This window comes from Lagopus muta, chromosome 20 (assembly GCF_023343835.1).
Source record: "Lagopus muta isolate bLagMut1 chromosome 20, bLagMut1 primary, whole genome shotgun sequence".
NCBI classification, from domain to species: Eukaryota; Metazoa; Chordata; class Aves; order Galliformes; family Phasianidae; genus Lagopus; species Lagopus muta.
Genome location: NC_064452.1, coordinates 1,212,475 through 1,227,110, shown reverse-complemented (window position 1 = coordinate 1,227,110; position 14,636 = coordinate 1,212,475). Strand labels below are relative to the sequence as shown.

Here is a 14,636-nt window from a genome sequence, read left to right as displayed (position 1 = left end):
TTGCTGATCGATTCTCTGCTAGAAAGCTCTGTTCTTGTTGTGAGAACAGAAGCCCATCATTTTACAGCAGCTGGTTGACATTTTTGGTTGGTTGGTTTGTTTGTTTTTAACTATTTGCCATTTCTTACCTAGTAATTTATTTTCTACGTAATTAATGTTTAATGATTCTCCACAAATACATTTTTCCAGAAAGCCAAAAGCAGCTCTGAAAAAGCAACCAAACATTCTGCAGCTTACCGAAATGCTTTCAGTGCTCTGCTGATAACACGGAGCTAAAAAAGGTAATGAGAAAGAAAACATTCAATAATTCTATGAAGAGACACTTCATTAAAGTAATTAAAGCAATCACTTAAAGTAGTTATAAGGACTATTAACACACAAAAGAAATTGTGTGGCGGGTTTTAGCAGACCAGGGAGATTCACCATTATCTTATGATGCCTTTAAGAATAACTTCCAGCAGTTTATTAAGAATCATTCCCAGGCATAGGCTGGAGCCTTCTCCACACATGTGAAGAGCGTGTTTGGGGTCTTTGCAACGAGTTCACACTCTGGTTTTAAGAGGATGGTGAAACCATGAAAACTCCTTGAAGATGCAGGAAATCCCCAGGAACCAGGAGTTGTATTTGGGTAAAGCACTGCTTCTGATGATGGGCTTTACTCATCACATCCTTCTGTGATTAACGGCAGTCTTTAAACCACCAGCAATCCAGCACAGGTATCACCGACGTCAGAAACCATTAGAGCAGAGGGCATTACTGCACTTTAACCCACAGAAAGGGAAATGAAAGGCACTGATAATAATCAAGCACATTGAAACTTCATAGCGAGAATGTTTTCGCTACAAAACATTTTCTAATGCCATGAGGATCACCGTTTGCTGGAGGAATACACTCTTTTAATTAACATATGAAAATGAAGTAAGCATGACAGCCACTACCAAGTGCTAGGACATTTCTCAAAATCCCTTAATTAACTCAGGAGCACAAGGGGTTTTCTCCACGCTGAGTTGCTGTGTTCCCCCATCCCAGTGGTGCTGTGATTCAGCCCTCCAGCACCAGGCGGTCTCAGCACTGCTGCTGGCAGAGCCAGCCAGGCTGCAGGCAGCCAACCACTGTCTGCCCCAGTGCCACATCTGACCTCACAACGCATTGCCACCTCTGCAAAAGCCAAGCGCAATCTCCAGGAAGCCAAGCGTGAGCCAAAGGAGCAGGGAATGCTCTGCCCTCCCGAGCCGGGCAAAAGTTTTTGCTGTATTAAAAAAAAGAGAAAAAAACAAAAAAGAGGAAGTGTGACTTGCCTGTCACCAGGGAGGAGCTGCTGGCCAAAATAACGCTTGTTTTTAAACCAAAGCTTGGCTCATCTAATTGCAGCCTCATTAGCGAAAAGCAATTTATATGTTAAAAATTACATCTGCTGCCTGAAGAAATGTCAGGGATGTGTGACTAACAAGGGTAACATCCTGGTGTTTTAGTGACTTCATATAAATTCCAATCTCTTAGAGAAAACAAACACAGCAGGCCGTTATTTCCCTGACGGCTCTGCTCACACCTTCACAAAGCGCCCATCATTACACCCAATTCCGCCTCCATCTGCCCCCAAGTTTTCGTGCTTTTATTTTATTCACTGACGCAGACGCGAACGGCCACTGACGTTCGGTTTGCCCTTTATTTGGATTCCCAAAGCCGCACTGCTGACCGAAGGCAGCCAAGCGGCCGTGCTGTGCCTGGGGAGCCCCGCAGCGGCGCCCGGAGGCGGGAGGTGACGCCGCTCCGCGCCCTCGGGCGGCCATTTTGCCTCCGCGCAGTCAAGCCCGTCCCGATCGCCTCCGCGCGCCCTCGGCTGAGCGGCCGGGGAGCCGCTCCTCCGTTCCCACGGACGCTGACACAGAGAGGCCGGGCCGCAGCCCTCTGGGCGGCCGCGGAACCGGGCGGGAACGGCCTGGAAAAGGACGCGACGTAACGGGCCCAAATGGGACTGCCGCCGCGCACGGCCCGCGGCGCCCCGCGCTGCATTGTGGGCAGGGCCACGCCCCGCGCCTTGGCGCCAAGAGCCCCCGCCGCCGCAGCGCACTGTGGGACACCCCCAGCCCCGGCCGGGCCTTCTTGGCGCGAGCGCCGCACCGGACGTGACGTCACACGGCTCGGCGCCCCGAAAACGGCGGCGGGGAAAAAGCGCCGGGCTACCGTGGCGGACGGCGGGGCTTTCCGAGGGAGAACCGAGTTCGTCCCGTCCCCGCGGGCGGGAGCGGCGCTCCTCACGCGGCCTCGGCCTCTTCGGCGGAGCCTCGGAGGTGAAAGACAGAGGACAGGAACTACTTTTTCTGCAGCACCGCGCGTGCGCGACGGCGAGGGCGCGGCGGGAGACGAACCGCCGCAGTCGAGTCGAGAGCCGTGGGCGGCGCCGCGCCGCGGGGTGAGATCGCTGCGCGCGCTGCGAGCGCGAGGGAAGCCGCGGTCGCCATTTTGAAGCGGCGGTTGGGGGAGGCGGCGTGTGCGCTCCTGTCTGCCCGGCCCGGCCCCGCGCCCGCCCGCCCGACCGCGCTCCGCGCACCGGCCCCGCACCGCCGCAGCCATTGCCGACCTCGGCATGTCCGGAGGGGGCGTGATCCGCGGCCCAGCCGGCAATAACGACTGCCGCATCTACGTGGGTAACCTGCCCCCCGACATCCGCACCAAGGACATCGAGGACGTCTTCTACAAATACGGCGCCATCCGCGACATCGACCTGAAGAACCGCCGCGGCGGGCCGCCCTTCGCCTTCGTGGAGTTCGAGGACCCCAGGTGAGCCCCCGCGGGGCCTTTCGGCGGGGGACGGGAGCGGCCCTGGGCGCGGCGCCGCCCGGCTCCGCCCGCCCCCCCCGGCGCTGCGCTGCGTTGCGCTATGCTGCGATGTGCTGCGCTGCGTTGTGTTACGTTGTGTTACGTTGTGCTGTGCGGTGCTGTTGCGCTGCGGGCCCGGCGCGGGGGGCGGCGGGGGCGGGGTGGGGCCGCGGGGAATGGAACAAAGGCGCTGCGGGGGGCGGCGCGTGGCAAGGCGCGGCCGCGCTCACCTCCCGTCCCGACCCGCAGGGACGCGGAGGACGCCGTCTACGGGCGGGACGGTTACGATTACGATGGGTATCGCCTCCGCGTGGAGTTCCCTCGCAGCGGCCGGGGCACCGGCAGAGGAGGCGGCGGCGGCGGAGGGGGCGGAGCCCCGCGGGGCAGGTACGGCCCCCCGTCCCGGCGATCGGAGTACAGAGTGATTGTATCGGGTGAGTCACGGCTCTCTGCCCCCGGGTCCTTCCGGCCGCCGTGCGCGGGGGGCGACGCGGCTTTGCTTCTCTCGGGAGGGGCGCCGGGTGCCGCGGGGCAGGCCGCTCTCGGCCGAACGGTCCTCGTGGCCGCGGGTGGCTCTCGGCCTCCTGATGCCGTCCTCCCCGCAGGAGAGGCCCGCGCGATCGGGTTTTAAAGCCGGGTGTTGCTTTTTATCCAGGGCTGCCTCCAAGTGGAAGTTGGCAGGATTTAAAGGATCACATGCGTGAAGCAGGTGATGTATGTTATGCTGATGTTTTCCGAGATGGCACTGGTGTCGTGGAGTTTGTACGGAAGGAAGATATGACCTACGCTGTGCGAAAGCTGGATAACACTAAGTTTAGATCTCATGAGGTAGGTTTCACCCTTACTTGGTTTTGGCCAGAATTGGATACAAAGGGCTTAACAGTAGGATGTGAAGGTAAGGAACACGTGGTGTTCGTTGCGTTAATACACAAAGCAGCTAAACTGAGTCTGCTGTCAGTTCGTCACGGAATAGACTTTATTAAGGGCTTGGTGTCTATTTCTGTGCTTTAGTAAACGATATCTGCAGTCTGTCAGCATGCCTAAAACGATGGCCCTGAAGCCTAGACCTTTCAATCGAAAGTTCTGTCTATTCAATAGGGAGAAACTGCCTACATCCGTGTTAAAGTTGATGGTCCAAGAAGTCCAAGCTATGGAAGATCTCGGTCACGCAGCCGTAGTCGTAGCAGAAGCCGTAGTCGAAGCAACAGCAGAAGCCGCAGTTATTCCCCACGGAGAAGCAGAGGATCTCCACGCTACTCTCCCCGCCACAGCAGATCCCGATCTCGTACATAAGCGATCACTAGCTCTGATCTTTTTGTAGAACCCCATGTTGTACACAGTTTTCCTTTACTCAGTACAGTCTTTCAATTTATTTTTTTTTTAATTCAAACTGTTTTATTCAAATCGGCTGAAGTGTTGAATTGCATTCTTGTGTAAAATCCCTAGTGAGTATTTGCTCCGTAACAACAACATTCCCCTCATGTCTTTGGTAAACTGTATTTTAATTGATGTCAGTCAGGATTGTTTCAATTTAGTTCTAGTTAAATACCACCATTCTTCGAGCCGTGGTATTGCTGTGTAAATGTCTCAGTGTTCAGCTATGGTTTATGCGAGCTGGGGATGTTGGGATGTTTGTGGCTAACTTGTCTCTTCTGGGGGATCTTATATTTTATCTTGCCTTTTCGTGTGTCTTTCTGTAGACATATCTGAAGAGATGGATTAAGAATGCTTTGGATTAAAGGATTGTGGAGCACATGTCAATCATTTTAGGATTGTCAAAAGGAGGATTGAGGAGGATCAGATCAATAATGGAGGCAATGGTATGACTCCAAGTGCTATTGTCACAGATGAACTTGGCAGTATTGACCTTATACTGAGACAGGTGAATTGAGAACGTGCGCCTGCGTGTCACTTCTTCAGGCACCTCTTGGTCTCTGCAGGCTACAATTGCTCTCCTCTTTAAAGCCCTCTTGGCAATTGTGGCTCAGTACTTGCTGTTGTAATTCCTTATTCCATTCTAGTTTTTTTTTAAAGGAGTAAACCGGGACAGGGGGGGGAGTATTGGTTTACTTTGTCCTGCAGCATTTGGTTACAAGCGTTAATGTTCGTGGTACTTCTACTCTTGCAGATCAAGGGTATCTTTAAATCGGAGTATAATATCAATACTGCTAAAATCTGCATGTCCTCTGTGTGACTGATACAGCGTTGCTATTTCATTTTTTTAAAGTATCAGAATGAAAGAAAAAAGATAAGAGAACCTAGTTGGGAATAGTTTGTCAGCCCTTCCCCCAGACTAATTCAGATTTGACTCACCGGTATGCTTGAAAACTGCAGTTAGTTAACTTTGTTACCTTCCAGCTAGGGGTGCTGGCTGTAGCTTAGAGGCGCAGTAGGCGGATAGCTTTAGCAGTAAACTCTTCCAATTTCATAAACATTTTTTGCGACCACAAAACCTGTAGCACACCACCGTACGAGCGATGAGTATGTTGGCATTTTCCGTTGGCATATGTAAATATTACAGTGTTTCCTCCGAATAATTAACATTTCTTAAAAAAACAAATAGCATCACCATTCAGAAGCTTGTTTTGGGGAATTGATAGTTATTAATGTACATCTGTATTAATTGATGGCAAACATAACTGATCATTCCCCAGAATCCTATTTTTTCATTGCAGTATCTAACTTTTTGCCTCCTCTTTTTTGGTTTTGCTGGTTATAAAGGTTTGGATTGGAGAGGGCTCACTGGATCCCAATCCTTGGAGCTGGATCATTGGATTCAAATCATAATGTGGATAGGATAGGGAGGCTGAATGGCAAGGATTCATGGAGCGGGATCAGATTACCAGGAACGTAGGAGTGGATTCCTGCCCCAACCAAACCGCATTCGTGTGGATTTTTTTATTCAACTCAATTGGCTATTCCAAAGATTTTTCTTTCCTATTTTTGACGATTGGAGCCCTTATGATGCACGATGGAGTTTTTCATTTTTTGGTAAAAGGAGCAAAGCGAGGACCTGGAGAGGTACGCTGGAGCAATCTCCTTGGAAGGATTCAGCACGAGTAGATGGTAAACGTTGAATGGGAAAAGGGGGGTTTGTTTAAACAAAAAAAAAAGTCATTTCTCTAAATTTAAAGTCAAAAAATTGGAGTTTAAGTAGGCTTTCAATTGGCTATTGCGTTTTTTTTTCTTTGACAAATAAAATTTTTTAAAAATCACGCATGGTTGTCATCATTTGCTGATTGCAAAGCCTGCTCACCGCCAGGAGCTGCAGCGTTGTTCACAGCAGACAAAAGGCTCCTGTGTTCAACAGCCACCTGCTGCTCCGCAGGAAGCGCCGGCCTTGGAGCTCCTGCGTGGAGGATTGGGTGCCCTGTGGGACATGGAGGGGATTTACTGGTTGGGGGAAAAGGAGTTCTAACCGTCACCAAAAGGTGCTTTGCTTCTGGTACTGATAACAACTGCAGTGAGCGTGGAAGCGTGGGATGAGCCGGGCCCAGCGTTCCCCTCTGCCTTCCTCAAACTGCTCTGACTGCAGGCTGCGTCCACACACCTGGCTTCTCCAGTACTGGCAGACTTGGAGGCTGCGTGCAGGAGGCACATCTAGCATGAAGGATGTGGATGTTCCTTCGGTTTCCTGATGAGGTAATGCTGAACTTGGTTCAGTTCACAAGGAATTCAAGTGTTAACACAGCGAGTGGGAAAACTTTCCATAGGATGTGCAGTTGTCTGCCAGTGTCTGAGCGTCGGGCTGGTGCTCCAACAGGAAGCTGCTGTGTGTGCAGGAATGGCTGCCTGCTGGAGGTGGCTGCACAGGGCAGGGCAGAGGCGTGCTGTATTTCCAGGCAGGAACACGGATGTGTTCAGGGTGAGATGAGCAGCTTTGGGTTGGGAAGCTGCATGCTGCAACGTGTGACACTGTACAGCTTGCTGCATGTGGTGAGTTTGGTACAGGATGCTGCATCCGTGCTGAAGTACTGCGCTGCAAGGGATGTGTGTGAGATGCTCTTTTTTTTGAGATACAGTTGCTTTTTTGAGGGGGGGAGCAGCAGAGATGAGAGGTGATCTGGGGTGCACAGAGGTGTGGTGGCTCTTGCTGGGAGGGTTAGGAAGGGGGGGGGGGGAGCACACTGCTGTCAGAGCACAGGAAGGTTGGCCCCAGACCCAAACCCTCATGGGAATTCAATCTGTTCTGTCACCTGCATTCAGGAAAGGAGAGCCTGCAACAGTTGTATAGCAAGGGAAGCAAAACCTTTTGTATTGCAGAATTAAACCTTGAAGGGTTTGGTTTAACTGGAAAAGGCTGCTGTGAATGCACAAGGATTGGAAAGAAAGCAAACTGCTCAGGAGAGGAGTTGGGACCTTGAGAAGGGGGTTACAGTCCTGTAACTGTGCTACAGGAACCAGTGCTGAGCCAAGCAGTGCAGCCCAACCAGTGGTTCTCAGCAAGCTAATATGTAGCTAATTAATGTGCTGTAGTGCTGAATGAGGGGGTGCTTGGCTGACTTCAGGACGCGGGTCGTACCCACGCAGGCTGTAATGGCAGAGGTGTGAGGAGGCTTTCAGGTGCCCAGCCGGGTCCTCCAGGCTCTCCCAGGTGAGGGCAGAGCTGTGTGCAGGGGGCTCTGATCCGCAGCTGCTCCATCTGCTGTGCGGCTCAGCCGCCCGGCTGCAAATCCTGCGGGATCGGCTGCTGCTGCGGGCATCTCGAGGGCTTCCCAGCAGCAGTAAGGCTGTGCAAGGCTGGTGCTCCCGAGGGGGGGGAGAGCACACTGGTATCGGTGTGCCGAGGCACGGCTGGGAGCAGCAGTGCTTCAGGGCTGCGGCGCTCGCACACTGCAGGTGGGTCCGGCCCCGTGGCATCCTGCCGCTGCCGTGCTGGAGGCTGCTACCTGCTGGTGCGCTTTGCAGGCAGCCGTGTGATGCCAAAGCGCCGCTCTGTTGGTACACTGAGGGCAATTGTTGGCCTCGGGGATGTGTGGCCGCTCTGTTTCACCCTGGGCCCCGCAGCTGGCAGCAAACAGCGAGCCCATACTGCGCCCATTGTGCGCCGCGCAGGGAGGGAGGGCTCTGCCCTCAACTGCGCGCGACGCCGATAGCGTTGATAATAAGCGTTGGGTTGATAATAAACCCAACATTAGCACCAAAATAGAAATGGGTAGAAAGCTTGTGGTTTCTCCTACAAACCGCAGTTTGGGGTTTTTTGTTGGTTGTTTGCTGTGTTGTTGTTTTTTTTTTTTAACAGAAACTTCTGCCTTAGAGCAGCAGAGCCTCCCTCCCTCCTCACTCCGGTAGCAGCAGTCGGGGCTCCAGGGCTCCATCCCACCTGTGGCAGCTTGCTTCTCCTTCCATGGCACCGTGCTAACAATTCCTGGTTCTGCCAGGTGTAGCTGCAGATGAGGGTCCAACTTCCCCCCTCGAGTGCAAAGTGTTCCCCATTGCCTTTGCACAAGGAAGAGCGATTTCTCTTAATTTGCAATTAAAACAATTTCAGGTAGAAAGCTGAATGAATAACAAATGGGATTTCGTGCAGTTCCTAAGTAAGGAACCTTTCCTCAAGTCTTTCCTATGTGCACGAGGGCAGCGGGGGCTCAGGCTGCAGTGCTCTGTGTGCAGCTGCTCCAGGCATGCTTTGTGCTGCCTTCATGCAGCTGCTGTGCAGCACGTGGCCGCTGCCCAGCATGGAGCAGGGGCTCCGTTGGGATGCAGCAGGAGCAGGGCTGGAGGCACAGCCAGGGCCCGTTGGCTTTGCCCATCCTGTGCTGCTCAGCCTGCCGCGTACCAGAGGACTGAACGTCTGTGAAACAGTTGTGGGGCTATTAACATAATTTTATGCACTAATTTGTGTGATCATTAAAGAGTTGAAAAGGCCATTGTTCACATGAGTAATTACCTCTGTGTTCTAATAGCTTTAATTCATCCTGTAAGCGAGTTTCATATTTGTGTGACTCAGCTGAAGATTCGTGCTTTGGGTATAATACAATTTGAAAGTCCTCATTGCTTGTGGGGTGGGTGGTGCTCGGCTGTGACCCCACACAGCTGTGAGTGCAGGCTGTGTTACCACGGGGTGGGCTGAGGTCCTGCGGGGAACCTCCTGCCCCTGGGGTGGCACACATGGCCTCTGGGAGCGGAGATTTCATAGCCCGGCAGTGTGCTGCGCCCCAGCTGTGCTCCCCCCAGCAAAGGGCAGGGCTGTGCTCTTCTAGAGACTTTTGGGACTGCGTTGCAATGGGGAAAACCTGTGCACCGCTTTGCAGCGGGTGTGGATCTGCCTTCACTCGCTGTGTGTGTGCGCATCCCTGAGGAGCGGCTGCAGGTGGAGGAGCTGGAGGCAGAGGGGCAGCGGTGGCACGGCGCGCCCTGACCTCGCACAGCCAGCACTGCTCCGCAGCTCAGCCTCCAGCGGAGGTCTCCCCACGTACATCCTGTGCCTGCATGCAGCAGCCGCCTCTCAGCCTGGGGTTGTGCCCCCGCTCTGCACAGCAGAGCCTCCCCGGCACGGCGCACAGCAGGCAAATGCGCCAACATTGATTACTCTGAGAAAATCCATAGCTGCCAAATGAGATTAACCCCCCCTACGCACACGGGCACAGGTCCCACTCAAAGCAAACAGCGGAGAATCAACAACGCGGGCGCACGGCACGAGTGGGGCTGGAGCTGTGCCTGCTGCCCACAGCACCCAGGGACGGCTCCGTGCCTGCGGGAGGGCAGGAGGCAGCAGCTGCGGGGCTGCAGGGCTGCCGCTGTCGGAGCAGGGATTACTGCTCGGATTTTGGCCGCGCTGCTCTGCGTGGCGCTGACCCAACGTGCGCAGCCGCATGGCACTGCTGGCCAGGCAGATGCTGGGAAGGGAGCGGGGCAGGAGAGGATGTTTCTGCGCAGCCCTCGGCCCCAAAGGAATTATGACTAAAAATGGTCACTGGTGATGAAGCGGAGGTGCGTGCTGCTGTGCGATTGCTTCTCTCGCTGCCGCGTGAAGTTTCAAATCAAGAGCAGAGCTGGGAAGCAGCAGACGTGGCGCAAAGGCAGCATGGTGGGGTCAGGGTGCAGGCAGAGGTCTCTGAGCTGCAGGCAACGAAGAATTCCGGTGCTGTGCACCACGTGTACGTGTGGAGCCGAGGGATGGCAGCAGATCTGATGCTGTGTGGGTGGGTGGCACTGCTGGCACCGTACCGCTGGGTGTCCCTAAGAAGTGCCACTGCTGCAGCCTTTCCCTGGGGCAGTCTGGGGGTGTGAAATGTGCCAAGGATGGCAGCGAGGCTGGCAGCTGACGTGGTGGTTCTGAGCAGTGTGGATGGGACGGCAATGTGGCAGCAGCAGTGTGGTGGGAAAAGTTGCGGCGGAATAGGCAACGTAACAGTGCAGGACTGTGCAGCACTCCCAGCATGGGGCAGCCCCAAGCTCAAGGTGCTGAGCGGAGATTAGTGAGCGCTCAGCTGAGGGCAAGGAGGTGGAAAGAGATAACGCTGCTTCCCCAGCGCAGGGCTAAACATAGCTGCATTGCTGCTCGGCCGCAGGCACAGCCAGGGCCGTGCTGGGCACAGCGTGGGAGAACCGTGCTGCCATTGGAAGGCTGTGTTAGCATCTGTCACTCACGGGGCTGCAGGGATGTGAGTTGGTGGGCACTGTAGAGATGGGAGCCATTGGCAATGGTGAGCCTCAAGGGCGGCCCATGATGCGCTGTGATGGGGGTGGGAACCTCGAAGTTTGGTGCTGACAACATGAAAACAGAGTGGGAGAGCACGGAGATCCCCGCTGAGGACTCGTAAGGAAACTCCCTCATACTGAGCAGCTTCTTACTGCTGCTCCATTGATAGCCACAATGCCTGGCTGCGGTGATTCAGCCTGGCTGGCTGCTGATTTCCGGCATCCTATTTTCCTCTTTTGAAAAGTGGAGTGATCTTTCAGATGCGCTAATTGCCAGGCACAGAGGATGCTCTGCATGGCGGTGGGAGCTCCCTGCCAAGCAAGCACTGGGGCTGAGGAGTACCGGCACCGGTGCTGCTGGCGGGCACAGGGTGGCAGAGGAACCACAGGGGGAGATGGCAGTGGGTGTCGTGATGGTGACGGCCATCCACCTGCCCCAGCAGCTTCTCTGGGCTCTGCTCCAGCAGAGGTGGTATAGTGGGAGCTCCTTGGGGGATGCCAGCACTCCCAGTGCTGTGTCCTGTAGCTGTGCTGGGGATGCCCCCCACAACCACCCGGCAGCCCCACAACGACCGGTGGCTGTCACAACATCCAGTGTACGTTTCCCAGTTTCATATTTTGCTGTCTCTTTTTAGCTGCCCGGATCTGTTTGAAGAGGAAGTCGAGGCTGCGTGGAGAGCGAATAGAGAAGGCACAAAGTTGGGAAAGCAGCAAAAGGGAACTGCCCCTGGCAGCGATCTCAGTGACGCCATCCCCGCTTATTGACACACTCGAGGGCTCTTCAACCGCGCAGAGCTGTGAAATTCAAAGCACGCTGTGCCGCCCCAGGAGCAGAGCATAAACAGAGCGGGGCTCCTCCGAAGCCGAAATATTTGACAACATTTTCTATTCTTAGCCATCCAAGCGCACGCTCACGAAACGGAGTCGGAGCGCTGCGTGTCAGCGGGCAGCCAAGGGCTGGGGAAGCGCTGCGGCTTCGGCGCACGGCTGGGGACGGTGCGGGTCGCAGCGCCGGGCTCGGATCTGTGCCGCGCTCTCGGAGCAGCGCGAGAGGCACGGAGAGCGGAAACGCTGATCGCGCTTCGGTGTCTCACTGCCCACGATGAGCGCTGACACCCAGGGTGCTGCAAGGGGACGGCACGGAATCGCTGCCCGGGGAGGGAGGGAGCATCCACTTCCACCATCCCCGCGCACCAGCACAGGACGGGGCAGCTAATGGCGCCCGCACACTGCGCGTCGTTAACTGCTTCGTGGCTGCCACGCTGCCGGGAGCCGCTCGGCTCTGTGGGTTTCCCGAGTTCTCCACGGTCGTTCCTTCTGCCAGCCCCGGGGACGGGCGCGCTCCCGGCTGAGGGCTGTCCCACCCTCCGCTCCCGGGGCTGCCGGCGGCACCGCGGCGCTGCGCGGCTTTGGGCAGCGCGGTGCTGCTGGCGTTGGGCGCGGGATGTGGAGCGGGTCAATGGCAGCGCTCCCGTCCTCTCGTGCCGTGCGGGAAGAAAGGGGGAAGGTTTCATTCCGAGAGGCAGGAAAAGCCGTGTCAGGCGGGCGCTGAGTGGGCCGGGGGATCCCGCTGCCCCAGGAATTCTCGCTGCACGTTCGCTGCGTACCGGGCGGCGGTGGCTGCTGATGTTATCGCTGTCCCGGCTCGGTGACTAAGGCAGCTGGAAGGTACAAGTTAAACAGCGCGGCGCGCCGAGTCACCTGCTGCGTGGGTTTGTCCAAAGCGGTGCTGCGTTAATTAAGACAGAGAGTTTACAAATCTATCCTTTGTTTATTGTGCTTTGGGGCACAGAAAATGTAAATAGGTGTTTTCAAACACTGTGGCTTTTTATATTTCCAGTTATAATTCTGCATAAAGGGAAGTCTGTCAGGTTTGGCATGGGCTTGCCCTTTACCAACACTCTCCTGCAGCTCACGCTCCCCTTGGGGCCATCTGCTCTGCTCTGCTCTGCTTCCTGCAGCTTTCTCCTGACTCTGGGACATCCCAGGAGTGTGGGGCTGCCCCCTGTTCCCCGCTCAGGGCCCAGCCACACTCATCCGAGAGGAACCCGCTGCTGCTCCCCAATCCCTTCCCTTACAACTGAGTAAGGATGTGCTGAATGTCCTCCCCACTTCTGTTTCTGAAGGTGCTTTATGCCCTCTTGGTTGTTTAACTGTAAAAATAACCAAAACATCGAGTTTGGCCTCCTGAGTACAGATCGGGATTTCTTCGATGACTCAGTGAAACGCTCGGGTGGTTCCCTTCGCCTTTAATTGAAGTGAGTGTGAGCCCTCCACAAAGAGCCCTCTCCCAAAGCCCTATTAATAAGTGCTAACAAAAATAACCCAGCAGCCAGAAGAAAAGCACCGCCAGCAGCAGTGATTTCCCTCTCTGTAAGGGTGGGGTTCTCTCTCAGCTCTCCCTGTGGCAGACAGGAGTGCAGGACAGGAGATGAAAGCTGCCCTGTGCCCCATTTGGGCACAGCATCCCCAGCAGGAGCTGCCTGGGTTGAGCTGAGGGGACACCCATAGTACTGACCCGTGGAGTCCTTCATTTGTATGTTTGTCTCAGCTCAGGGCTCCTGCAGCCCAGGGTCAGTACTCGGTGTGTTCCCCCTTCATTTGTGTGTGTGTTTGTCTCAGCTCCTGCAGCCCGCTGACGGTACTTTGTGTGCTCTGTGCTGGATGTATCATAGCAGAGCTCTGCAAAACTTTTTTGATTGCAAACAGATTTTGGCATTACCACTCAGCTCCTACACTGGGGTTTGGAGGAAAAAGATGATGGATACCTGAAGGTGCATGAAACAGCTGCAAGGACAGATGCTAGCAGAAGTGCTGCTGTTTCGCAATAGGGTTGGGAGGTGGAGAAACACAGTCGGTCCTTTCCACCACCGTGAAGCACTGGGGTCCCAGCCACATCTCTTGTGCCCCGGCACATTGCTGCTGCAGCAAACCCAGCCTGCCCAGTGTGCTGCTGGGCCCGTCCTTCATGTTATTGATCATCCAACGCCCAACAGAGTGAAAGAAGCGCCCAGCTCCCCAGCAAGAGGGGAAGTAATACAGGACGCATCAGCGAGGTGAGGCAGATGGAGCCCTGCATGCTGAGCTCGGTCTCTGTGTAAACCAAGGGTGACCAACATCATCGTGTGTCTGTGCACACAGTGATGGGGCAGACGCTCCCGCGGCCAAGGGCTGCGTGCGGTGGTGCGGGGCTGGGCCTGGGAACGGCAGAGAGGAGCTGCGGGCAGAAAGGGAAAGTGCTGCTCTCGCCCCGGGTTCCTCGTGTCCCCGGCTCCCGGACACACAGCCCTTTCCCTGCAAGCAGAGCCGCGGCTCCGAGCCCCTCGCACCGCCGTGTCGGACCCACGCGTGTGCGCCCCCGGCAGCGCCTTGGAGCAGCGGTGCCCCCGGAGCGCGGCTGAGCCCCGATCCCTTCGCTCTCGGGGCTGCGCTTGATGTGTGTAAACACATAATTGAGGGTAAGCGTACGCTTAATTGTTTGTGGCTTCGATTTGCATTCGGGTGCCGCGCGGAGGATGCCTCAGCCGCCGCCGAACGCGGGCAGCCCGCTCGTGGGAGGCGCGGGGGGCGCCGAGCCGAGGCCCGGCGGGGAGGCCCGGGGGCAGCGGGGCGGCGGCGCGGCTCCGGGCTCCCGGCGGGGCGCGGCCCGGGAGCGCCGAGGGATCCCCGGGGCGGCCCCGCGCCCGCCCTCCGCCCGCACCCGCGGGGCGAAGCCGCCCCCCGCCGCCGCCGCCGCCCCCGCGGCTCCTGCCGGCTCCCTCCCCGCGCCGCGGGCGGGGGCGGCGGGCGGGGAGAGCGGGGAGGAAGGCGGGAGGGAGGGGAGCGGAGGGCGGCGCGGCCGGGCCCCCGCCCGGGGCCGGCAGCGGGGCAGCGGCCCTGGACACCGCGCCCGCTCCTCCATCTTCTCTCGCCACAGCGCTCGCCTCGGCTTCCCCAGCCCGGGACCGGCCCATTGCCAGCCCCGCGGGGGGGGGCGGCCCGCCCGCCGCGCCGCCCCGGCCCCGCCGCCCGCCCGCCGCCGCGCCGCGCCGCCCCGGGCCCCTCCGCCCGCCCCGAGCCGAGGGAGCGGCGGGGGCGGCGCCGCGGAGCTCCGGGCCCGCACCGCCCCGCCGGGCCGCGCCGCCGCCGCCTCCCCCCTCTGGGCCGCAGTGGTGCAGCCCGGAGGTTAGCGG

General features: G+C 56.9%; 1 protein-coding gene across 1 annotated transcript; it reads left to right on the top strand.

The window, feature by feature from the left end:
- Positions 1-2,479: 2,479 nt before the first annotated feature.
- On the top strand, positions 2,480-6,035 carry SRSF1 (serine and arginine rich splicing factor 1). The gene is made up of 4 exons (XM_048966884.1): positions 2,480-2,781; positions 3,070-3,254; positions 3,476-3,648; positions 3,919-6,035. The coding sequence occupies exons 1-4, from the start codon at positions 2,588-2,590 to the stop codon at positions 4,111-4,113; spliced, it is 747 nt and encodes a 248-aa protein (XP_048822841.1). The 5' UTR covers positions 2,480-2,587; the 3' UTR covers positions 4,114-6,035.
- Positions 6,036-14,636: the final 8,601 nt, after the last annotated feature.

Coding starts and splice junctions, on each gene's coding strand:
- SRSF1 (XM_048966884.1), top strand. CDS start 2,588: ATGTCCGGAGGGGGCGTGATCCGCGGCCCAGCCGGCAATAACGACTGC. Junction 2,782..3,069: donor GTGGAGTTCGAGGACCCCAG/GTGAGCCCCCGC, acceptor CCCGACCCGCAG/GGACGCGGAGGACGCCGTCT. Junction 3,649..3,918: donor CTAAGTTTAGATCTCATGAG/GTAGGTTTCACC, acceptor TCTATTCAATAG/GGAGAAACTGCCTACATCCG.